Consider the following 22,628-nt stretch of genomic DNA (forward strand, 5'->3'; position numbering starts at 1 on the left):
AAAAGCTGAAGATAGGACAGGCGAGCAGATAAAAGCACGATTTATAACTAAATAAATTTTGATAGGAGACAAGTCTACCGAAAGTGGTATGAAAAATTCTTCTAGCTTGAGAACTTAGAATTAAAAAAAAAAAATTATTATAAAATATAAAAATAATATACTAATATTCGTATTATTTTATTTTATTTTTTGTATTCATTTCTAATAATTGCAAATTAAAATGAATATATTTCTTTATTTATAAATATTATTAATTTATTTAATATTATTCTAAATGTTATTGTTATCATTATTGTTTTATTTTTTCAAATTAACTTCTTAATTTTTAATAAAGCAAACAAAAATTCAGCCTACCTATGCAGAATATTCGTGCCTGTATTATTTCTAATTCATATGCAATATCAACACGCGCCCATCACTAGCTGCGGCTGGCTCACTTCCAAGCTGGCCTGGAAATGACGCGCAGACAAAGATTACTTTTTCACAGCTTGTGGTACGTCCGGCTGTTTATTAATTTGACGTTTCCAGTTGCAGTCGCGGCGCAAAGTTGCGCGCCGTCTGCAACAATTTGTATACATTTTTAGCCAGCAGCAGCCGAGCCCAATCTTTTGGGGGGCGTGTCGCAAACCACCTACAGAAATTAAAAGCACTTAACGTAAAGCTGTGCTTCAGTCGGAGCTCGATTCGAAGTGCACTCAAACTCCGTTTTGTTATGCGAACTGCCTCCTTAAAGGTTAGCGGCAAACTAAAAGTAAACCATGCTAAAGATTTAGAAATTGGAAAAGAGCTTTTGACGACAAGTTCAACAGTCTGGATGTAGTACAGCTGATTGTCAGCAGATGGCGCTGCACTCTTATACGCTGTAAAGTATGCAATGAAACCTGTTGCAGCTCGAGCTGTTAATCCTGCGCAGCATGTTGGCTCAAACAAGTTGCGTGTTGCAACTGGAAGTGTTCATTTTCAGCAATAGAGGGGAAATGTAACAGCACTGTAATGTTAATAAGCTAACAGAGACTGTTATTGGTGAACATTTAACAGCAGTATGAATGAAACGAAAATTCTCTGTTAAGCTATGTTATTTACATTCAATGTGTGCGAGTTACTTGGAAAGGGACGTGTGGGTAGATGTCGCTGTTAAAGACGTTTGCCGGATAAGTTAATGTAGAAACTCTGTTCGTCTTTCGCAAGCATATGAGACTGTGTTTTCTTTATGCCTGACTACTTTCCATCGCGCCACCACCCCCACCCGATTTGCATTACAGTCCAGGGGGGTTTGCTTACAGACGGGGAAGTCAGTAGAAGATGCGCTAACTAGTCGCACTTTTTGCTTGCATATGCTAAGGATAATGCGGCAGCCATTCAGCTCCCTTCCTGTCTCTGTCAACTCTTTAGCTGTGCCGACTTCCCACAGTGCCTGTGAGTGAGCGGGCAAATCCCACGTAAATCTATCTGCGAAATTCTTGTCATGCATACGAATCTAAAAACTGTAATCTTTGCGCCGCCCCCCAGCCGCCCACACTCCACATAAAGTTGACTAAGTGAAATACTCTTGTTACTCTTCTTCTGCTGCCTCTTCTTTATAGCCAATATCCTTATTTATGGCCAGCAATTAACCGGGTTGACTTCGTTCAGCTCTTGAGGGGAATTTTCTCGCTATTCCTATTAATTTTCAAACCGTTTTGCTTGGTTTGTTTTATTATAATTTATATGTTTTTATTTTCGGAATCTTACAAACTCATATATAGTAAAGACTTTTTCATATTTCAAGTCCAAAAATAAAGCCCAGAGTAAGCAATTGATATACATATACAACACACATATACATATATGAATATACATATGTATACAAAATAGTTATAGGAATCGGGCTGAGCAGTTAATCCAGCGAGTATTCGTAGTACATATATATTTAAATTCTAATGAACATGATTTGTATATAATAGTTATAAAGGAGTCCATTCCGATTCCATCTGGCTGGAATAGAGTCCTGTTAGAAAGTCTTGTTTTATTATTTTCCCTTTTCGTTCTACTGCTCCGGGTCCTGCGTTTGCAACTTCTCAAATTCAGCCATATTATCGTCCGCCTGTTTCTCTTCCAGCTCAGATTCCGTCTGCTCCAACTTCTCTTGTTTGTCGCATTCCTGCTTCTCTAGCTCACTAGCGCCCATCTGCTCCTCCCGCTTCTCCAGCATTTCATCTACCTTCTCCTCATCTTCGCCTTGACCCGCTGTGGGATAGGGCAGCGAGCGCAATCGCAGAACCATATCCTCCAGTGTCTCTGCCTTCGTCTCTGTCCCAGTCTCAGCTTTATCCGCCTTGCTGCGCTTCTTGTGGGCATCTTCATGCCTTGCGGCGGCACAGAGCTGCGCCTGGGGCCGACTCCTGGCTGACGGTGTCTTGGGTATAGCGCCTGTAGATTGACGCAACGCCAACTGGCTGGCAGTGGTTGTGACCGTCGCAGAGCAGGCAGCTCCACTGGTCTCCTCCACAATGTTGGTACTGCTGCTGCTGCTGATGCTGTTGCTGCTCACCTGCTGGCCTACGGGCAACGTCTGCTCCAGCAGCTCTGCCTCCTGCTTCCTGCTGGCCTCTCGCTGTGCTATGCGATTGATCATGGCGGTTCCTCGCTCGGAGGTGTTGCTCAGACGTGCGATCAGCTCGTCGCCCTGCTGTTCGAGTCGACGCAATCGCTCCGCTCGATTGGCCGAGACGCGCTCAATGTCTTCCAGGCGTTGCTCCACGGTCAGCGAAAGGCTGGCCGCAGTCTGAGTCTCAGCTTGAGTTTGACCCTGAGCCTGAGTCTGATCCTGACTATCGTAACGCTCGTGCAGCGTGTCCAATCGATTGGCCAGGCCCTCGCCTCGCTCTGTGTTTCGAGAGAGCTGGGCGATCAGTTGCTGACTCTCATGTTCCAGGCGCTGCAGACGCGCTGCACGCCGATCGATAGACGCCTGCTCCTCGGCAGTCAAGGGCGATTCGGCCTCTGCAGCGGGCTCTTCCTTGGGCTCCTCTTCGGTGTTGCTCTCGAAGCTGGCCTCGCGACTGGGCGCACGTCGAATACGATCCAGGGACTTCTTCAAATAGTGTCCACGATCTGTGGTGCGCTTGATGCGTGACAATAGCTGACGCGACTCCTCCTCCAGTCGACCCAAGCGCTCGGAGCGCTTGCGCGTGTACTCCTCCTCGCGGGGCGTTAGACTGCCGCCGCCTGTGGCCGGTGCGGAGCTGGCGCGGGTCATGCGCTCCAAGCGCTTCCGGTTGATGAACTCATCGAGCGGCACTGCATGCTGCACGGGTGCAATCTCGTCCTGGAAGCGACACAGCTGCACCTCGAGGCGCTCCCGATTGCCAGAGGTCTCCAGCACCTGTTGTATCAGCGATTGGCATTGCTGCTCCAGCTTCTGTATGCGACTGGCTGTGCCCGCGTCTGCGGCCGACGAGTGTGGGGAGTTGCCTGCGGTTGCTTGCAGCTTGCCCCGCTGCCTGCTGCGTGAGCTATGTGCAGTTCTGGCCACTGCTCCACGTGATGTGCTGGCCACATCTCGCTGCAGCTGCTGCTGCTGTTGCTGCTCCTGCTCCTGCTCCTCTTCGTCCTCCTCCGTCTCCGTCTCGCGCCAGCCACAAGTGGGCGGCGCACTGTTCCAGCGCAACACAATCTCCTCATCCTCCGCCTCCAGTCCGGCTGCTGCTGCCGCCTGGCGACCCGGCGATGTGCTCTGCATGCGTTTTATTTTACGTGTATGCTCAAACTGATCCCTCAAGTGCTTGCGACGGGGCGCACCGTCCCCAGCCACCGCCACCGCCACCGCTGCAGCCGCAGCTGACGCTTCATCAGCAACTGCTGCCACTGCCCCGGCTGCTGCTGCTGCTGCTGCGGCTGTGTCCTCATCCGACTGGGGTCCAGAGTCGCTATAACCACTTTCCGCCGAATGATTGGCATCCTCCAGTTTGCGTCGCGCGAATTCGCGTCGCCAATCATTGCACTGTTCCTGGCTCTCATCGTTCTTGGCCCGCGCTGCCGCCCATTTGCGTCGACAGTACTCCAGCTCATCCTTCAGCTCGCTGAGCAGGCGGCGCTTCTGCTGCAGCTGATAGCGCAGTATTTGCTCCTGTGTGTGCAGCTGGCGATGCTGACGCTGCATTTTGCCAACCAGATGCCAGGTCTTCGTCAGCTCTAAGCTGACCGCACTCAAACGCTTCTCCTGCTCGTTCAGCCTGTTGTCCAAGTGACAGTTGAGGGTCTTCAGGCGATTCGTTTCCTTCACCAGCGATTTCTTTTCCATAATCAGATCCTAGAAGAGTCATATTGTAGTATATAGCTTCTTGAAAATGCAAAAAGGCAATCCCTATGACTTTCCCCACATTTGATTCTCTTCAAGCGAGCGGAAGTACTTTAAAAAATTAAAACTTACAATGACCATACCTCCACTATTATTTACCCCCAGTCCAGAACTCCATTCAGCCATTCAGAGCTCTACAAGCTTGCTGAAGCCAACTTTCGATGGGGTATATGTTTAGCTTCATACTTTCTGTTGGCGCCGACTTTAAAGGCTTACACTAGCCCCCAAATGGAGTGCCGAAATGCTTGCTCACTGGCTTCGATTTGTTGTTAGCCTTTCGCTTTGCTAATCCACAAGCAGGCAACACCCGGCTGCCGCAGCCAGCAAGTCCGCTTACCGCTCCCGTTAGCCAAGTCTCGCCCACTCTGGCAAAAGAGTGTGCAACATGTTTTGTGCTCAACCGATAAATTCAATTATGTGCACAACAACTGGCGCTTTGCTGACTCGAAAAAGCCAGCCGGGGGCACCCGCCCGGACGTCAGCAATAATGAAGCTACGCCTGCTTGGCCTGCACTTTACTAAATAAAGCGCTTAAGTGAATAATGCAAAACTTTGCAACAGCCCAGGACAAGTACGAGAACGAGAACGAGACTGAGCCAAACCAGAGCCCAGACCGACCCAGACACGGTCATGGGCCAGGCTGGGGACTTGGCTGCACTTCATCAGCAAACCGGATGCGACAGCTAACAAGCCCGATTGTCCGCAGCACTTGAGCAACTGAAGCGGCAGCATTTGCTTCATACTCACCTTCAGCTTGATGTAGGTCTTGCTGACGCTCAGCTCTGGAGCTTTGCCTGTTGCAGTTGCAGCAGTTGTTGTTGTTGTTGTTACGCTTCCTCCTCCTCCTCCAACGACCGCTGCTGCTGTTACTCCTCTTGTTGGAGCTGCTGTCGGCGCTGCCTTGTGGCCATCCTCAACAGCTGCCGGCTGCTCTTCAAACTGCACGCGCTCGATTTTGTGGTGACTCAAGAGCTCCATCAACACTTTCCAAACTTTTGGCAAGTTGCCAATGATTTCTTGGGCCGTGGCAACTTTTCCCATAATTTCGGGCTCATGGCTTTTTAACGAAGCCGCAGCAGCGGTCACTCCCGCTCCACCCGCTCCCCCTGCACTGCGCCTGCGATGCTTTTTGACGCTCGGCTCCGGCTTGACAGAGTCCGTGATATCTTCGCCCATAGCTTTGACCTCACTCTCAGTGTTTGGTGTGGGCGTTGCACTGCGACTTTTGTCGCTATCTGGCTCAACGTCGCCCGACTTGGCCGCCTGCTCGACCAGCTCGAAGAGCAGCTTGGGCAGTGTGGCTCCATCGCTGCAGCTGCCCTCCGCCTGTGTCATCTCGTTCAACAGGTCGCGATTCTCCTCCAGCATTTGTGTCAGCCGATCAATGTTCAGATTATTCTTGCCATTGAAACCCATTACAAGTTGGCTGAATAGCTGAGAACAAAATAAAAATTGTTGGATGATTCTCTTTAGAATTTGAGTATCGCATATTTCATATTAACTAAGACATCGCTCGCTAAGGGTATTCCCTTCTATTGCAAGTAATTTTATTCTCTCCCAGTCTCTATACTCAAAGCTAACGTATCGCTCTTCTATCATATTCTCATAGTGATTCTTCCTCTTATTCTTCTTTTCAACAATTAAACAAACTTGTAGAAAAGAAAATTATAAATACATATAAAGAATCATAGAGTTATAATCTTTCTATTATGATAAATACATATAAGAAAAGAAATACAAAAAAAAAGAAAATATTTACTATTCTTTCTATTATTCCTTTCTTATATGTATTAATCATATTCTTTTCTTGAACAGCTTTATTTATTTGTTGAAAATATTGTCCTTTTATATCTCTCTTAACATATTAGGCTATAGATAGAACACGTAAAATCAAAACAAAGAACAAAAATGTTCTATCTATATTATGCCCTATCACCCAAGCGATATATTCTAGACAATAGGACAACTATTTCTCTTTTCTATCTAACCATACACATTTGCTGAAATTTCTGTTTTATAAACGTTTCTTCCTCTTTAAGAAAATGTATTGCTAATCTATTTATCGAGTCTTATGTTAGCCTAAGGAATTTGAAATGATAATAAAGTATTTTTTACTAATTACATGAACAACTATTTGTAATATGGAAATTTATGTAGAAACATTTGTTGTTGTTGTTTAGGAAAGCGTTTCGCATCTTTCATCATTTAACTTTCACTGTCGAATTTCCCCCCAATTATATTTCCCTTACAAGGCTTATGGCTTAAACGAACTTTAACGGCTCTCCCTGCTGCTGACGCTGCGATATTATGTAATTCCCTAACTCCGATTTATATATAGCTAAGTAGTATTTCTCAGCGTGGTTGTCCCCTACCGAAAAGCAATTGAAAATGTTGTTGATGCCTACCAAATTAACTGCGCCCACTTGCTCCTTGAGGGCACGTTTCTCGTACTTGTGCTCGGCGCACTCCTCGCGCACCTTGGCCAGCTCATCGTTGGCTGTTTCCAGCTCCTTGAGCAGCAATTGATTTCGTTCTTCGCAGCTCTTTGTTCTGCGAAGAGGAAATTGAAAGTGATGCACACTGACAGCCAGCCAGACTCCCACAGACCCACGCCCACACTTACTTCTCCTGCTCGGCGATTAGCTCGTCCTTCTTAATCGAGATGAGGCGCTGCAGATTCTCATACTCCGCAGCGGCCACCCGCTGACGCTCCTCGTACAATTGCCTCAGCTGGCGTATGTTGACCAGCTGCCGTTCGTATTCCTGGCGCAAATTGTTGGACATGATCTTCATTTCGCGCTCACTGAACGAATTCTCGATCTCCTGCAGCTTCATCTTGAGCTGGGGGCGAGCAAAAGAAACCTAGTGTTAGTTCGGAACGGTAATCCTCCTGGCTTGCTGCTGCTCTACCTGTGCGCATTGCTCCTCCTTGACACTGAGCATCTGCTTGCAACAGCAAATGACCTCCTTCAGGGTGCCCACTTGCCGTTGGACCACATCCAGTTCGCTGCGTAATGAGAGATTATCGGCATTGGCCAATTGCAGGGCCAATTGGGCGTTGGCCAGCTCAATGTTGGCATGCCGACTGCGACTGCTGGGATTCTCATCATCCGGATCAGGTTGCGACTCCTGAGCAACCACCGATGCAGACGCTGCTGCTCCTGCTTCTACTGGTTCCGATGGTGTTTGTCGTCTTAGCCGCTGATTTTCCGCCTTCTCCTGTGCCAGCTGCTCACGCAATTTAGTGAGCTCCTCACGCATCTCCTGCACAGCTGTTTGACGTGCCAGACGCTTAGAGGCCAATTGCTCCCGGAACTCCTCCAGCGAGGAGCCATCGCTCTCGGGCTTAACCTCCTCTGCTGCTGCTGCTGCTGCTGCTGCTGCTGCTGTTGCTGCCGCATCCGTTGGCTCCGTCTTAGGCGACGTGTCCATAGCCTGCACCGGCTGCAGCTGCTGCTCCTGAACTTGCTGAAGTATTAAGTTTTCGTGTTCTATTTGCTGCCACCAGGGCTCGTCGGGTGCGTCTGAGGACGTTGCGGCTGGCACTGATTCATGGCCTGACTGACTCGTTGACTCTGCGTTTCCCATTCTTGCGTTGCTTTTTTAATGCTGCAGTCCGAAGAACAAAGAAACGATCCGCTGGCTGCCCCTGTTTCTGGTATGCCAAATGCACTCGATTTATTGCTGTTGTTGTTGTTGTTGTTGTCGTTGTTATGGCCAGCAGCTACTGCGTCTGTTTACTTTTTGTGGCACCCGTTGAGATTTACGCTAATGCGACTTTTCTTTTACGTTTCTTCTAAAGCCAGAGAACACAAAGAGACGACCGCCCAGCCAGCTGCGCCTTCTCCCACAATTTCGATCAGGCGAACTGTTTCAAGATAAACACCAACAGAAACAAACAACAAAAAAACTTGGCACACACACCTCTGTCGCTCTCTCTATATATGTATATATATAGATATATGTATATATATCTATATATTTCTATCGCACGCGCGATTTCGCAATTTTTATTGACTTTCGCTTTTCACAAGAATCACAAGACTAAGAAGTTATACTAGTTGGCTTATCTATTTATATATCCTAGCGTATATATTGCCAACCAATTTACTTCTTCGTTCACTAACTAATTTGAATAGTTAAAGAAGAATGTTTACAAAAAGCTTTGAAGTAATTCCCTAGTATACATATGCATGCGCATAGCATACGCGTGTTCGTATGGAAAATTTTCGATTTTCTATCTTCCGTCGCGAGGCACTTTTCGCTTGGCCAGCTCGTGAAAAACTGAGTGAACATTTTCTAATGGATTGCTATTTTTAAAAAAACCCGATGAAAAAAGCAAGAAAAATCAGATGTTCTCTTGCTCTATGCTCTATGCGCTCTATGCTTGGCTCTCGGTCAGGGCTGCCTGACCAAACGCTTTGTTGCATCGGCAAATAGGCAAAAGAAAGAAATAAAAAAAAATAAGTGAGACGGAGAAGACAATTCGACTCTCTGGTTCGAGAAAGGATTTTCCCCGAATCCCTTAGTTTATACATGGTTTTATTTGAATGCATTTCATATCAAAATCTGTCACATGAATAGATTTAAATTTAGCTGCGACACGTCAAGTCCGATTATGACTAAGAGACAAATAAAACAGTTGCCACATTTGATCAAAAACAAAATAAGTAGCGAGCCATTGCCTTGGCACTGAAACATCTACACACAGAATCTTGCATAAATATTTAGAAACATGAGTTAGATGATGTGAGATGAAAGTTAGGATACCCTAGTTGAATGGCAAAATATATGTACATACGATTAACGCTGCTTCTTATGGACATGGAAGCATATACTACTACAATATATTTACTAAAATGGAAAAGCTTTAATAAATACGATGGAAATAGATAATCCCTCCTATCATTACTATATGCCATTCATTTCTCAGTAAGTCTCACCAAAATATTTTAAAACATAATATGTTTATAGCACAGCTAATATTTTGAGAGCATTATCAAACTCGACAATATACTTATATGAAATGAAACATGAAATACCCTAGCAATCATTTATAGATATGAATAACTGTGATTTCTGTTACACTAATCTAATATATGTGCTAAAATTGGATTCATGATTGGATTTAGCTTTTAAGTAAATTTCGAGAAATATCTAAAAATATGTGACCACCGCATGTTAGTTACATAGCTAAATTTTTGAGGGTATTATCCAGTTTAAATATACATCATATGTTAGTTATTTAAGTAGCTGATTATCTACTCAGCTAAGTCATATACATACACATATATAAGAAAATACTGCTCAGAATCAAAATAAACAATTGCATAAAATTTGATAGAAACAGTTTCGCTGACAGCTCAGTTCACACAGGTATATAGTCTAGTACTCGAGTCGGCTGTGCCTGATTTGGACATACTCTGTACTATAACTAGATCTGTTATCTTAAAAAATATACATATCTCTTTTTAAGGGAACGCTGCCTCAGCTTTGCCTTAAATCCCAATTTTCAATGTGTGCAGGGTAAAATAAAATTAAACTCTCCTAACTATTACCCCCCATACTATTTAATGTATGTATTCGAAAGAGAACTTTCTATCAAATGAACGTTAGCTGTGAGTCTAAACTTAACTCTAATGAGACTTACAAACAATCTGGCATATTACCTATTAGGAAGGCAAACAAATGCAAGTATTTTAAATCAGAGCAAAAATATCTGGTTCTCTCTATATGGCGTAGCATTTGTGCAGATGCTGTAGTGTTTGCATTGTTTTTTCAGATGCACTCCCACCGAAAAGTTTTTGGCAAAAGTTTCAAATGAAAATGCATTTTGCAACAGATTTTTCCACAGGCAGCGCCAATTTTCCTCCTACTGGATGCCGCTTTTTTTTTTTTCTTTTTTCGGCTAACTTGCCCATTGTCGACGGCATTTGAAAAAGTGGGAAACACGCAGCAATGACTTTGAATGAGCACAACGTGAAGGCGCGAGGCGGGAGCTACGGGTGTCGGCTGGTGTAGGGCACACACACATTTGGTAGGGTTTCCTGCTGCTGCTGCTGCTGCTGCTAAGTGTCGCCCTGCACTAGAGCAGCGGGCGTAGAGCGACACACGCGTAGAGACACTGAGCAGCGAGCAGCTCAGGCTTGAAAATGAAAATCAACAATGCAATTTGCCATGTTGCCTCTTTGTTAGCCCGGCCAGAAAGAGACAACAACAACAACAACAACAAAAAGTGAAAATAATATAAAATGTAAGCGACTAAAACTTGAAGCGCGTTTGCCAAAGTTGGCAAAACCGTGCCACGCCCCGCCCTCTCCCCCGCCTCCAATACCAGCGGATGCCTTGATCAACTTTGGTCGAGATTGCGCCAGGCAAATGTGCAAGCGGCAAGGACAGTGCCAGCAAAAAGTTGACGCCAAGGCGAGTGAGAGTGAGTGAGAGAGAAAGAGAGATAATAGAGGGAGATAGCGTGCTTGAGAAAGTGTGCATTGTGTTCATTATAATGGCATAATAAACCGAAGCGCCAGTGTTGCTCTTGGTGTTGTTGTTGTTGCTGTTATTATTATTGTTGTCGCTTGGCTTCTCGTGTTTTCTCAAGTTTCAGCAGTTATTCTTTGACTGGCTGAAGTTAATAATAACTAATGAAACTTTTGCAGCTTCATTATGCCAAAAACGGACTCACACATAGAGCTAACTGTCATATAGTATGGCATATGTCCCTGCGGTTAATTAACGTTACTTGGACTAATGTACACGCTATCCGAAAGCTTAAGTTAATCTACAATGTAGAGGCCAAGGATGCAAGCCTTAAAGCTGTGCATTTGTAAGCAGCAGAAGCTCGCATAACTAATGCAACAAACTTGTGCATATTTTGCGGCTGAGTATGCCCAAACAACAACATCAAGAAAAGCAACAACAGCAGATATAGCCGCAAAATCATAACAAGGCAAGCAGGCAACTTCATTAAGCAGCAACACGTTGACACTTCCGACTTAAGCTTCATTTCCGCAGCTGTGCATTCATACATACAAATTGCTGCAGGACTTACGTACTTAGGCTTCCTTGCAATACTACTTGAACATTATCTAATCCTTACACTTGCAACACACTGGTGAATATCATCACATTTTTAAATAACTATCATGTTTGGCGCAAAAACTTTGAATCAGCTGAGCAAGCAACTTACGCAAAAAGAAGATTAAAGTGTAACGTCACAAATATAGCCTATCCAATCAGAATGTAGCAGATATGACGTAGCGGAATTACCCACGTGCGACCTTATAATATTCATCGTTCCTTGGCTGCAACAGGTTGGCAGCACCATCGATAGACATCAGCAAATTATCGATTACGTTATCAGCACGTGCAACGGGAAGAGCCGTTTGACTTTGTTTACGTTTTTATTTGTGAAAAGAATTATTGAATAATGGACAAAATGAAAGATTATCCAGTGCTGACAAATTCACGACCCGAATTCAAGCAAATACCAAAAAAGCTAAATAAGGTAAATACGTTGAGTCCCGCCGAATACAACTTTTCATATGATTTTTTTCAGCATCTAGCGAATTTGGGTGCACCGCATGTGGACTCTTTCGATGAAATGTTAAGTGTCGGCTTGGGGCATGTGGCCAAACATATAGTGCCACAGTATTTGCAAACACCTGCCGGCGAGAGGATTTGGATAACTATTGACAGCATTTCCATAAGCAAGCCACAGGTGCCGATGGACGTGATTGACGTGCGCACACGTGAAATATATCCAACAGATGCTCGACAATTGCACGCTTCCTACTCGGGCATGTGCTCGGTGCGGCTTGCCTGGTCTGTGAATGAACTAGAAAAACCCTCCATCAATATAGATCTAGGCGAAGTGCCAGTCATGCTCCGTTCAAAAGCCTGCAACTTGGGCAGCGCATCGCCCGCGGAGATGGTGAAGCATGGCGAACACGACAGCGAATGGGGCGGTATTTTCATCATACGCGGCAATGAGAAAATCGTTCGCATGCTCATCATGACGCGACGCAACTATCCGATCTGTGTGAAGCGCTCCTCGTGGAAGGATCGCGGTCACAATTTCAGCGAACTAGGCATCATGGTGCAGACAGTGCGAGACGATGAGATGTCCTTTACTAATGTGTTGCACTATCTTAACAATGGCACCGCTCGTTTCATGTTCTCGCACTACAAACGGCTGTCTTATATACCCGTTTGTCTCATACTCAAGTGTCTCATGGACTACACAGACGAGCAGATATATAATTGTCTGGTTCGGGGTTACGAATCGGATCAATACTATTTGACCTGTGTGCAGAGCATGCTACGTGAAGTGCAGAACGAGGGCGTCTACACATCGGCCCAATGTCGCTCATTCATCGGCACGCTGTTTCGGTCACGTTTCCCCGAGGTACCGGAGTGGCTGCCAGATGAGGCAGTAACGGAATTTATCATGCGCGAACGCATTATGGTCCATTTGAACACTAATGAGGAGAAGTTCCAGCTAATCGTGTTCATGGTGCAAAAGCTATTCCAATGCGCTCAGGGAAAATACAAGGTTGAAAATGTCGACTCAGCGATGATGCAAGAAGTTCTGCTGCCCGGACATCTCTATCAAAGATACCTGTGTGAACGCCTTGAGATGTGGCTAATGTATCTGCGTAAATGTCTGCAAAAGAAGCTCAATACCCCGGACTCGCTGGTGAGCAGCAGCATCATGACACAGTGCATGCGACAGGCGGGAGGTATTGGCCGAGCCATTGAATCCTTTCTGGCCACGGGCAACATAGCCTCACGCAGTGGCCTGGGTCTGATGCAGAGCACTGGTCTTGTAATAATGGCCGAGAATATCAATCGCATGCGGTACATGTCCCATTTTCGCGCTATCCATCGTGGCTCCTATTTCACAACTATGCGAACTACAGAGGCACGCCAGCTTCTTCCCGATGCATGGGGCTTCATTTGCCCAGTGCACACGCCCGATGGAACGCCCTGTGGTCTTCTTAACCATTTGACCCTGACTTGCGAAATATCCAAGCGTCCGGATCCCAAACTGGTGCAAGTAAGTAGTCTTCCAACCATTTATCTTTCCTATACTTAATATACTCTTTACAGGCTATTCCAGCTATGCTCTTAGAAATGGGAATGATACCCTTATCACAGCAAGCCCAGCCAGATGCTAAGCTGTATGTGGTATTCCTGGATGGTAAGCACTTGGGTCACATATTCCAGACCGAGGCTAACAAAATAGTGGAGATGTTGCGTTATGCCAAAATAACGGGTAAAGTTCCCGAAATGATGGAAATCGGTTTTATACCCTATAAGAAAAATGGCCAGTTCCCTGGTCTGTTTCTTTGCACGGGCCCCACACGTATGATGCGTCCCGTATGGAATCTTAAATGGCGGCGTGTCGAATACATTGGCACACTGGAGCAACTGTATATGGAAATAGCCATAGACGAGAAGGAAATGTATCCGGACTTTACCACACATCTTGAATTGTCGAAAACTCACTTCATGAGCAATTTGGCCAACTTGATACCCATGCCGGACTACAATCAATCGCCCCGTAACATGTACCAGTGTCAGATGGGCAAGCAGACGATGGGTACGCCCTGTCTAAACTGGTCCAAGCAGGCAGCCAACAAGCTCTACCGCTTGCAGACACCAGCGACACCGCTGTTCCGTCCGGTACACTATGACAACATAAACTTGGATGACTTTGCCATGGGCACTAATGCGATTGTGGCTGTCATTTCATACACTGGCTATGACATGGAGGACGCCATGATTATCAATAAGTCAGCCTACGAGCGTGGATTCGCCTATGGCAGCATCTATAAATCCAAGTTTGTGCAGCTGTCCAAGAAGCAAAGCTATTTCGCGCGCCATCCGCATATGCCGGAACTGATCAAGTACTTGGATACTGATGGACTGCCGCATCCGGGCACCAAGTTAAGCTATGGTTCGCCTCTATACTGTTACTTCGATGGCGAGGTCTCCACATTCAAAGTGGTAAAAATGGATGAGAAGGAGGAGTGCATTGTGGACAGCGTGCGGCAGTTGGGCAGCTTTGAGGTAATGCCTCGCAAGACCGTGTGCATAACGCTGCGTGTTGCACGTCCAGCAACGATTGGCGACAAGTTCGCCTCGCGTGCCGGACAAAAGGGTATCTGCTCGCAGAAATATCCCGCTGAGGATTTGCCGTTCACCGAATCCGGACTTATACCTGATATTGTGTTCAATCCCCACGGTTTCCCCTCACGTATGACAATCGCTATGATGATCGAAACGATGGCGGGCAAAAGCGCTGCCCTCCATGGCGGTGTCTACGATGCAACGCCGTTTCGCTTCTCCGAGGACAACACAGCCATAGATTACTTTGGCAAAATGCTGGAGGCTGGAGGCTATAACTATTACGGCACAGAGCGTCTATACTCTGGAGTCGATGGACGCGAAATGACAGCGGATATATTCTTTGGCGTGGTGCACTATCAGCGACTGCGTCACATGGTCTTCGATAAGTGGCAAGTGCGATCGACGGGCGCCGTTGAGGCACGCACCAATCAGCCGATCAAGGGACGCAAGCGTGGTGGTGGCGTACGTTTTGGAGAGATGGAACGCGACGCCTTGATTTCGCACGGTGCGTCATTCCTACTGCAGGATCGACTCTTTCACAATTCGGACAAAACGCACACATTGGTATGCCACAAATGCGGCAGCATCTTGGCGCCGTTGCAGCAGATCATCAAGCGCAACGAGACAGGCGGCTTGTCCTCCATGCCAGAGACGTGTCGCCTTTGCGGCGACAGCAGCAGTGTCTCCATGATCGAAATACCCTTCTCGTTCAAGTTTCTGGTCACCGAGCTGAGCTCCGTCAATATAAATGCCAGATTCAAGCTGAATCAAATTTGAGCTTAGTTAATCAATTGTTGACATACTTATTGCATATTATACCCATACCTATTCATTATTTGTAATAAAGTTACGAGATATGAATGTCTCCTATATTGCATTCCTTTTTTTTCCGAGTGAAACATCAAAGATTTTCGCTTTCAAGTTACATTTTTTAAATTTCCATAGATTTTTATTTACTTTAAATACATATTTCATTTTGTTTACAGTTAAATTCCTGCATTTGCTATCTGTAGTTTTTTTTTTTTTTATAGTTACTGTCGTTATTTTTAAATGTGGAATTCGTTTAACAATTTAACTATCGCAGCGTTTAGAAAATAAATTTCCAAATTGCATGCAAATAATAGCTTAAAAATGTGTGTATATTTGTTTTATATTTATATATTTATATATATATATATATGTATATTCAGTTATTATTCAAATGTATTCATTATTTATTGGTTTGTATTTGTTCTTGTGTTTTCTGCTTGCAACATTTTATGGCGCTTCAGATGCACATCGGGGGAATAGTTAATACTTGCTGATTGATTGATATTCAATGTACTTCATATGATAATGCCAAACAAAACTTCGAATCAATTTTGAATTTTGAACAATTTCTATATAGTTTATATTGTTTTTGTTTTCTTTTTTACAATCATATCTATGGTACATATACGAAATAATACATGGTACATGCTCATCAGGATCAATCGAGAATTTTTTCTATACGTATTATAATAAGTTTTTGTAATGCTTGTCCTTTAATATATATGTACTTGTAGTAGTATTGGTAGTATACTTTATTATTATTATTAGTTTGTTCAAGTTCAACAATGTTTTACGTAATGTTTTTTATGTATGTATATGTGTCGGTGTGTGTGTGTTTATGTGGGTCAATCAAAAATTTGTGTATGTGATTTTCACCATCTAATTATTTGTCTATCATTTAATGAGATTAACCGCGTGCAAGGCCGCCTCCACCATCCACGCCTACTTTTTCCTGAAGAAACTACGCACTCTCGTCTCCAGAATCTCACAATCAAAAAACACTAAACATTGAAATTTTCTTTTCGTTTTTTTCTTTCTCTTTTATGCGTAATAATTTGTTGTTAAATAACATAACGATTTGTGTATTTATATCATTCCATTTATAAATTGTTTATAATATTAGCTTTTGCTGCTTTATTACAACAATGTTTATATATATATTTATATATATACTAGGTATATGTATGTATGCTTGTATGAATCGTGTTATTTAATATATATATATATTATATATATGTATATATAAAGATATACATATATATATATAGTAATATCCAACTGCTAATGCTTGTCATACAACATAATCTAATTATGTTTTACTAATGAACTTTTTGAGCTTAACATTTACAAAGAATTCTCTCTCGTTAGCAATTACAAAAAATAATAATAATAATAGTAAGTATATTGAAAATGGAAAATCAGACGCATTTTAACAACTAGCGCGATAAGAAATATATAAAACATGTGAACATTGCATGCGCCGAAAATGGGAGAGAAGTATAACTCGCTGCAAAGTGCCGAGTACTATATAGTGGGTGTATGTGTTGGTGTAGATATACGTGTGTGGGCGTTTAGGCATATGTATGTGCTAGTGATGGAGGTAAACATGTGTAGAGGTGTGGTCGTAGCATACAAATACGTAGCACAATTAACGGCTTAAACATAGGTCGCGTATAGATTTGAGGAAACATGTCATTATATACTTTGTTTTTGATATCATTCTTTAGGTGATTAGGATTGTGCATTGTAAATGTAGTTCGCTGCAGTAGCTCCCTCCTAGACATATATCCAATTGCATGCGTAGTAGCATGCGAAGTAGCTGCTGCTCGCGTCTGCCTGCCTTAAAACTGATCCGCCAACAGATCGCAGATCACGCGTGTCACTGTCTCCTTGCTGGCGCGTATGGTTAATCGGAACATCTACAAGAGCAACATACAAAATATCAATATTGAATAAATACATACAAATAGGGGAGTTTATATTTGCTTACCTGTGCCTGCTTGTTGGGCTCCAGTCGCAGCAGGCAGCCCACCTGTTGTGATTGCGTGTGTATAATGCCCGCACAGACCATGTTGTCTGGATTGGGATCAACCTGATCGAGCAGCTGCATACCAAAGCCAATTAGCTTATTGCGTGCACCAGGCAAGTCCAGCGGCTGTGCGGCTTTGAATACCTTTTGCGCTCGCTGCTGTTCACTGTGAGCGTATGGCAAAGTAAAAAGCACATTAGCTACTAGTTTAAGCTTTGCCAAATGTTTCCTACTCACCCGCTGAGATTCTTCCACCGCGCGAAAAAGGACTCGGCATTCATTTCGGTTGGCTCGAAGAACTTATTCACGGTCAATGGCAATTTAATGCAGAACTTTTGCTGTGTTCCATTGTAGCGGAAGCTGATCTCAATGGTGGGTGCGTCGGCGTAGTCCTCAATACATTCGGCGGTTAGCAACTGTTGGATTTGCGCACCCGCCTCCAGCGTCGGCTCCACGGCCTTCATTTGCACATTCAACTTGAGCGCCTCTTCGGCGGACCATTGCAGCACGGGATGGAAGTTCTAAACGGGAAAGAACATTCGATCAGTACACATTATTAGAGATGCAACCACAACTAACTCACCGTCAGCGGCACTTGCGTCTTATTGCCGTAGAATAGTCCCAAGCGGCCCAGATTCTGTCGAAATTCGGACTTGACGCCAATCTGGAGCATTTCGTTCTCGAAGAGCACACCATTATTTTTGAAAAGAAACTTCTTGGTGTTGTAGACGGCGGCATTGTTGTTCCCATAGATATCGCCCAGCACATCGAGCAACGCCGAGTTGTTGCTATTGCTCAGGTTGTTAATATTGTTCGCGGGCGGCGTGCTGAGGCCCAGCAGATCAGCATTGGCATTGCTATTCAGTTTATTATTGTGATTGACGTGCGTGTTGTTCTGTGTAATGGATGTCGGCGCTGGGCTCTTCGACTCCCGTATCTCGTTCTCGGGCACGCGGCCGGGTTTCTTTTTCTTGAGCACGGCCAGAATGGAGCTTTCACGCTCCGGGAATGAGGGCATCTCCTCCAGCACCGTGGCCAGCACATCTGTTGACGCCACAATGCTTAACTGCAAATATTCGCTTGCGCGCTGCTGCAGTTCGGCATCAGCGGAACGCAAATTGCTGTGCTGCCTGAACACCTCCTGGATATTGGTGCGTATCTCGGGAAACAGATTGATGAACTTAATGTACGTGGAGAGCAACAAGGCGCGCGTCATGGGCGAGCACAAATGATACTTGGAATGAAGCAGTTTGAACTGCACGAGCGGCGCAGAACGAGAATCGCCCGCAATCAGATTACCAAACTCGCCCAATATGTAGCCGCCCACCTTGACCATGTTCTCGTGGCAGGCGGGCGCCTGCAGCGCCTCGAAGACGGTTTTGGCAGCATACCCCTGAACCTCCTCGCGATTGATGACAATCTGTATGACACGATACCAGACCTCCTCCGAGACATAATCGCCGGCTATGCGTATTAGATTGAGAATAACATCCACGTACCTGGGAATGATTTAAAGGATATCATCAACAAAGGCTTCACACTGAGCTGGGGACAACTTACCAGGTATAGTCCGTAGCATATTTCTCAGCCAGAATGGCCACCTTGAGTACCATCTCCTCACGAATGGAATAATCTGCCGTCTCCAGATAGTTGAGCATCTCCTGAACAATCTCTTCTGCATTACCGCGATCGCACATGGCATACAGTAAATCGACAGCCATTTGGCGCACCGAAACATCCTTTTCCATTTTCATGGAGAGAATGACCACCTCCTGATGCTTCTTGACTTCCTCGTGCGAGAACTCTGACGTCGCCAGATGGCACATGGACTCCAGCGCCAGATAGCGCAAGTTCGTCTCCCGATTGCTGAGGAACTGGCCCAGCTGATTGCAGGCACGCACCAGCAGGTTCGGCTCGCTGTCGCTGTGTATGATCAGATTGATGGCCTCGAAGAGCACAGCATTCTTGGCATTCGAGTGCTGCACCTTCTTGCTCTTAGGCGGCTCCTGCGCCTTATTCAGTATGGTTTCCAGCGTCTCGTTTAGGCGTGCCCGCACGCCGGCTTCCTCGGTGACCGGATTATAGTTCTGCAACAGCCGCAACAGCTTCACCGATAGCCACGGTGCTGGCACAAAGTAATACGTGTAATCTTGCAGATCCGTATAGCTGGCGGTAACAATGCGTGACAGCCTCGACACAGCCAGATTAACGCAGCCCTTGTACTCGTCCGGATTGCGCTTCACCAACGCATCAATCAACGATGTGGCGGCCGTCACCACGCCCATATGCTGATCATTGAGCAAGTGTATGATGCGCGATGTCCACTCGCCGCCAGGTATAATATCCGGCGACGAGCGGAACAGACGCAGCAGACACAAGGCCGCCGATTGCTTGACCACATCCATAGTGTCGCCCGACACCAACAGCTTGGGTATCTCGTTGGAGAAGGACTCGGCCATATCACGACTTCCAATATTGGCAATGCATTGAAGCGCCAGATTCACATGCACCGGATTACGCGACTGCAAATCATTCTTGATCGACTGAATGATCAAACGGATCAGATCACTGTTCGTATTCACCAGCACCGAAATGAACAGATAGCCCTGAAAAGCAAATCAAATTTAATTTGAGTATCCTTCACTATTTGCTTTGCATTATAATTCACTTACGATCTGCTTCTCTGAGTATTTGTTGGAGGACAACAGATTGACCGCCTCCATGTGGCCAAAGTCAATGTCATGCCCAAGCAGGAAAATAAAGAGCAGCTTGCACACATATTTCTTCTTCTGGTACCCATCGAGCGTTTTATCGCCTTTAAATTTGCTTCGTATATTAGCCAATTCTTTGTTTATGCGCTTCACTTCCGCTTCTTTGCTTTTACCTGTTTGTGTAAAAGAAAGCAAAATGAGAATCTGTTTGTGGTAGATAAAATAATATAGAAGTTTGTTCTTTTAACAAGTGGAAGAATCTCTGAGTCTACCTACGTGACTTCTGGTTTCAAAAAGCTATCTTGTTTTTGACAGTAGCAACTATATAATAGCATTTATGATTTGATTTAATTATAACTTAAGTTTCTGTATTCTCTGACATTCTATTCAGAAATCGTTAACAGTTTACATTACCGAAATTGCGGTGTAGGTTTCACTATTTAAAAGTCAGGGAAAATCCAATAGATAAACCGGAAACTAAAACTCTCTCGGATTCCACTCTCTGTAGCTAACAATCAGGCACCATATAGTACCAGTCACGATCAAGAGAGTCTTTGCGTATTAGATATGCTGGCGAGTTAACTAGCAATAGGCCTTTATGTATTTATTTGTACGATAAATGAATGAAAGAGCGTTGAGAGCGAGCGCTGGGTGAAGCGACAAGTTAAGGCTACACGAGTACAAACAATTTGCGGACACATCAACACACACCAACATACACACTCTTATATATGAATGCCGCCCCGCTTTGTTACAGTGGTTCTTCTCGTAATTGAACGAGAGATGTAGACATTGACGCCCCTATGAGAGTTATGAATATACATATATATATAGTTGGATAAGAAAAGCACTGATAAATTGAATAAAAAATTAAAATTAAAAATAATATAAAATTCACTAAAAACACTTAAAGAGCAGATATAGTGTCGACTAAAAAATACCCTGTTTATTGTATTCAATTGATATACCTATATGGGAAACTAAATAGGAAATTGTTATATTGATTCATTATGGAAATCAACTTCTTTTTATATAACAATTAAATTTATGAAAAATGTCATTGACCTGTGAAATCTCTAAGCCGAGCTAGTCTAGAATACCCTTTCTCCCTTATTTAAGTCTATGATAGAAAGTTACGTATGCAATAAAATTACATGCACAATGTTTACTTACAATTTCTTATATCCGATATAAACACGGCCAGGCCTCTCATGCCATCCCCCCTCACCGGCGCCATTGTAGTTAGCTTGTTAATTTTCGCTGGTTTTATGCAAACTCGGGGCGAAGAAAAATCTGTGCGAGCGCTCGAGTTGATGCGGCGCTCTTATCGCTTAAGCTCAGCGACGACAACAACAACAAATGGCGGGCGTACGTATTAGCGGCGACAACTGTGCGACGTTGCCACTTGCTGCAGACTGATGAATGACAAATTTTGATTTGGTTGCGAGAAACAAAATAATGTTCCGTTCCGTAACTCTCTCACATTCACTCAGAATATCCCTCTCGCGGCAGCAGAAGACCTGTTGGAAATGATATATACATACATATATATTTGTTTAACAATCAATTGATATCGATAACAAATTTGTTTTTGCTTTAAAGGCATATTTGGCGCAATTTGAACTTTTGACATTTGGCAAGCGAGCATACGCCCCCTCTCCAATGCTCCGCATCCCACCCACAAGCTTCTACTTGGCAAGCGCGTTGGCAGCACTTCCAATGCCTCTATATACACAAATATACAGATGTATGTATGTACGTATATAAGCAAACACATATAAATAAGTATATTTGAAATAGCAACAACAACTGCAATCCTGATAACGTTTGAATTCTGATGACCTTAAGGAAGCCTTTTTATCACAATTTGCACTTGTTTAAGTAAATATATGAATACGACTAGAGCAAGATCACTGCCACCGGCTGAAGCCCTTTGTTGTTGCCCAGTAATTATTTTGCTTTCATGTCACGTCCCGCTGTCGCAGTCGCAGTCGCAGTCATAGTCGACGTCACTTTTTTTTCTCTTCATATGAACCACACAGCCAACGGCCGCAAGATGACGAAGTCGTTTTATTTGCACAGACCGCAAAAACAGCACCACGAAACGTTCCGAAATTTCATTTTTTGTTTTATTATTTTATGGCATAACACACAGAAATGGCTTCAAGTCGCGAAACTATTTAGGTAGTCACTGCTGCTGCTATTACTACTGCTGCTGCTTACTTTTTGAAACGATGCAGCCAAATTGTTATTGCAGAGAGTTTGCTGGAATTTTTGTCGTTTCGTTTGGCTTTCCCACGGCTGCGGCTAGGTCTGCTGCTTTTTTGGGATCTCTTATGGGTGTTGGCCGCGGAATGTGTGCGTGCGTGTGTATTTGTGGTAGATTCAGCACTTTATGTAACCCGTGTGTAAATTTGAATTGTGTTTGATTACTGTTATTAATTGTAAACTAACGCAAAACAAGCAGAGCAGCCAGGCATTTCACGAACTGAAAATTTCTATTGATTTTTCCTCGACTCTCCTCTCCGTGCAACAGCCATCTAGCGGACACAGTGCTGTTAAACGGCCGCCAACAACAGCGTTTGTTGCGCCAGTGCTGGTCAGT

General features: G+C 44.4%; 3 protein-coding genes and 1 long non-coding RNA gene across 7 annotated transcripts; 2 read left to right on the top strand and 2 right to left on the bottom strand.

Annotated features, from left to right (window-relative positions):
- Nucleotides 1-1,687: 1,687 nt before the first annotated feature.
- Nucleotides 1,688-9,119, bottom strand: LOC115561979 (uncharacterized). 2 transcript variants are annotated; one of them, XM_089258456.1, is made up of 6 exons: nucleotides 8,548-9,119; nucleotides 7,250-8,207; nucleotides 6,963-7,180; nucleotides 6,745-6,889; nucleotides 5,087-5,773; nucleotides 1,688-4,291 (listed from the first exon to the last, which is right to left on the bottom strand). In XM_089258456.1, the coding sequence occupies exons 2-6, from the start codon at nucleotides 7,925-7,927 to the stop codon at nucleotides 2,027-2,029; spliced, it is 3,993 nt and encodes a 1,330-aa protein (XP_089114582.1). In that variant the 5' UTR covers nucleotides 7,928-8,207; nucleotides 8,548-9,119; the 3' UTR covers nucleotides 1,688-2,026. The 2 variants fall into 2 exon arrangements, with proteins under 2 accessions (XP_089114582.1, XP_089114581.1); XM_089258455.1 differs by having other exon boundaries at nucleotides 8,527-9,119.
- A 2,547-nt stretch (nucleotides 9,120-11,666) lies between these two features.
- On the top strand, nucleotides 11,667-15,348 carry Polr1B (RNA polymerase I subunit Rpl135). Of its 2 annotated transcripts, none has more exons than XM_030382660.2 (3): nucleotides 11,667-11,846; nucleotides 11,898-13,397; nucleotides 13,451-15,348. In XM_030382660.2, the coding sequence occupies exons 1-3, from the start codon at nucleotides 11,769-11,771 to the stop codon at nucleotides 15,248-15,250; spliced, it is 3,378 nt and encodes a 1,125-aa protein (XP_030238520.1). In that variant the 5' UTR covers nucleotides 11,667-11,768; the 3' UTR covers nucleotides 15,251-15,348. The 2 variants fall into 2 exon arrangements, with proteins under 2 accessions (XP_030238520.1, XP_089114583.1); XM_089258457.1 differs by having other exon boundaries at nucleotides 11,697-11,854; nucleotides 11,905-13,397.
- Nucleotides 15,349-15,699: 351 nt separating this feature from the next.
- On the top strand, nucleotides 15,700-16,737 carry LOC149091817 (uncharacterized). Its single transcript, XR_016196572.1, has 2 exons — nucleotides 15,700-16,488; nucleotides 16,532-16,737. It is a non-coding gene; the product is annotated as an uncharacterized LOC149091817 (long non-coding RNA).
- AP-2alpha (adaptor protein complex 2, subunit alpha) lies at nucleotides 16,668-22,608 on the bottom strand. 2 transcript variants are annotated; one of them, XM_089258458.1, is made up of 8 exons: nucleotides 22,478-22,608; nucleotides 21,197-21,543; nucleotides 19,985-20,196; nucleotides 18,873-19,918; nucleotides 17,896-18,811; nucleotides 17,550-17,833; nucleotides 17,274-17,478; nucleotides 16,668-17,202 (listed from the first exon to the last, which is right to left on the bottom strand). In XM_089258458.1, the coding sequence occupies exons 2-8, from the start codon at nucleotides 21,258-21,260 to the stop codon at nucleotides 17,125-17,127; spliced, it is 2,805 nt and encodes a 934-aa protein (XP_089114584.1). In that variant the 5' UTR covers nucleotides 21,261-21,543; nucleotides 22,478-22,608; the 3' UTR covers nucleotides 16,668-17,124. The 2 variants fall into 2 exon arrangements, with proteins under 2 accessions (XP_089114584.1, XP_030238521.1); XM_030382661.2 differs by having other exon boundaries at nucleotides 22,247-22,560.
- Between the last annotated feature and the right edge of the window lie 20 nt (nucleotides 22,609-22,628).

The sequence above is a fragment of the Drosophila navojoa genome, chromosome 3 (genome assembly GCF_054131105.1).
Source record: "Drosophila navojoa isolate 15081-1374.11 chromosome 3, UAZ_NAV_1.0, whole genome shotgun sequence".
Taxonomy (NCBI): Eukaryota; Metazoa; Arthropoda; class Insecta; order Diptera; family Drosophilidae; genus Drosophila; species Drosophila navojoa.

Excerpts from the sequence above, each read along its gene's own strand:
- LOC115561979 (XM_089258456.1), bottom strand. The coding sequence starts at position 7,927 with ATGGGAAACGCAGAGTCAACGAGTCAGTCAGGCCATGAATCAGTGCCA. Across the intron at positions 6,890-6,962 it reads CTAATCGCCGAGCAGGAGAA|AACAAAGAGCTGCGAAGAAC; the intron begins GTAAGTGTGGGC and ends TCCTCTTCGCAG. Across the intron at positions 4,292-5,086 it reads AGACCTACATCAAGCTGAAG|GATCTGATTATGGAAAAGAA; the intron begins GTGAGTATGAAG and ends TGACTCTTCTAG.
- Polr1B (XM_030382660.2), top strand. The coding sequence starts at position 11,769 with ATGGACAAAATGAAAGATTATCCAGTGCTGACAAATTCACGACCCGAA. Across the intron at positions 11,847-11,897 it reads TACCAAAAAAGCTAAATAAG|CATCTAGCGAATTTGGGTGC; the intron begins GTAAATACGTTG and ends GATTTTTTTCAG. Across the intron at positions 13,398-13,450 it reads CGGATCCCAAACTGGTGCAA|GCTATTCCAGCTATGCTCTT; the intron begins GTAAGTAGTCTT and ends TACTCTTTACAG.
- AP-2alpha (XM_089258458.1), bottom strand. The coding sequence starts at position 21,260 with ATGGCGCCGGTGAGGGGGGATGGCATGAGAGGCCTGGCCGTGTTTATA. Across the intron at positions 20,197-21,196 it reads TATATCGGATATAAGAAATT|GTAAAAGCAAAGAAGCGGAA; the intron begins GTAAGTAAACAT and ends TTACACAAACAG. Across the intron at positions 17,834-17,895 it reads AGACGCAAGTGCCGCTGACG|AACTTCCATCCCGTGCTGCA; the intron begins GTGAGTTAGTTG and ends TTTCCCGTTTAG.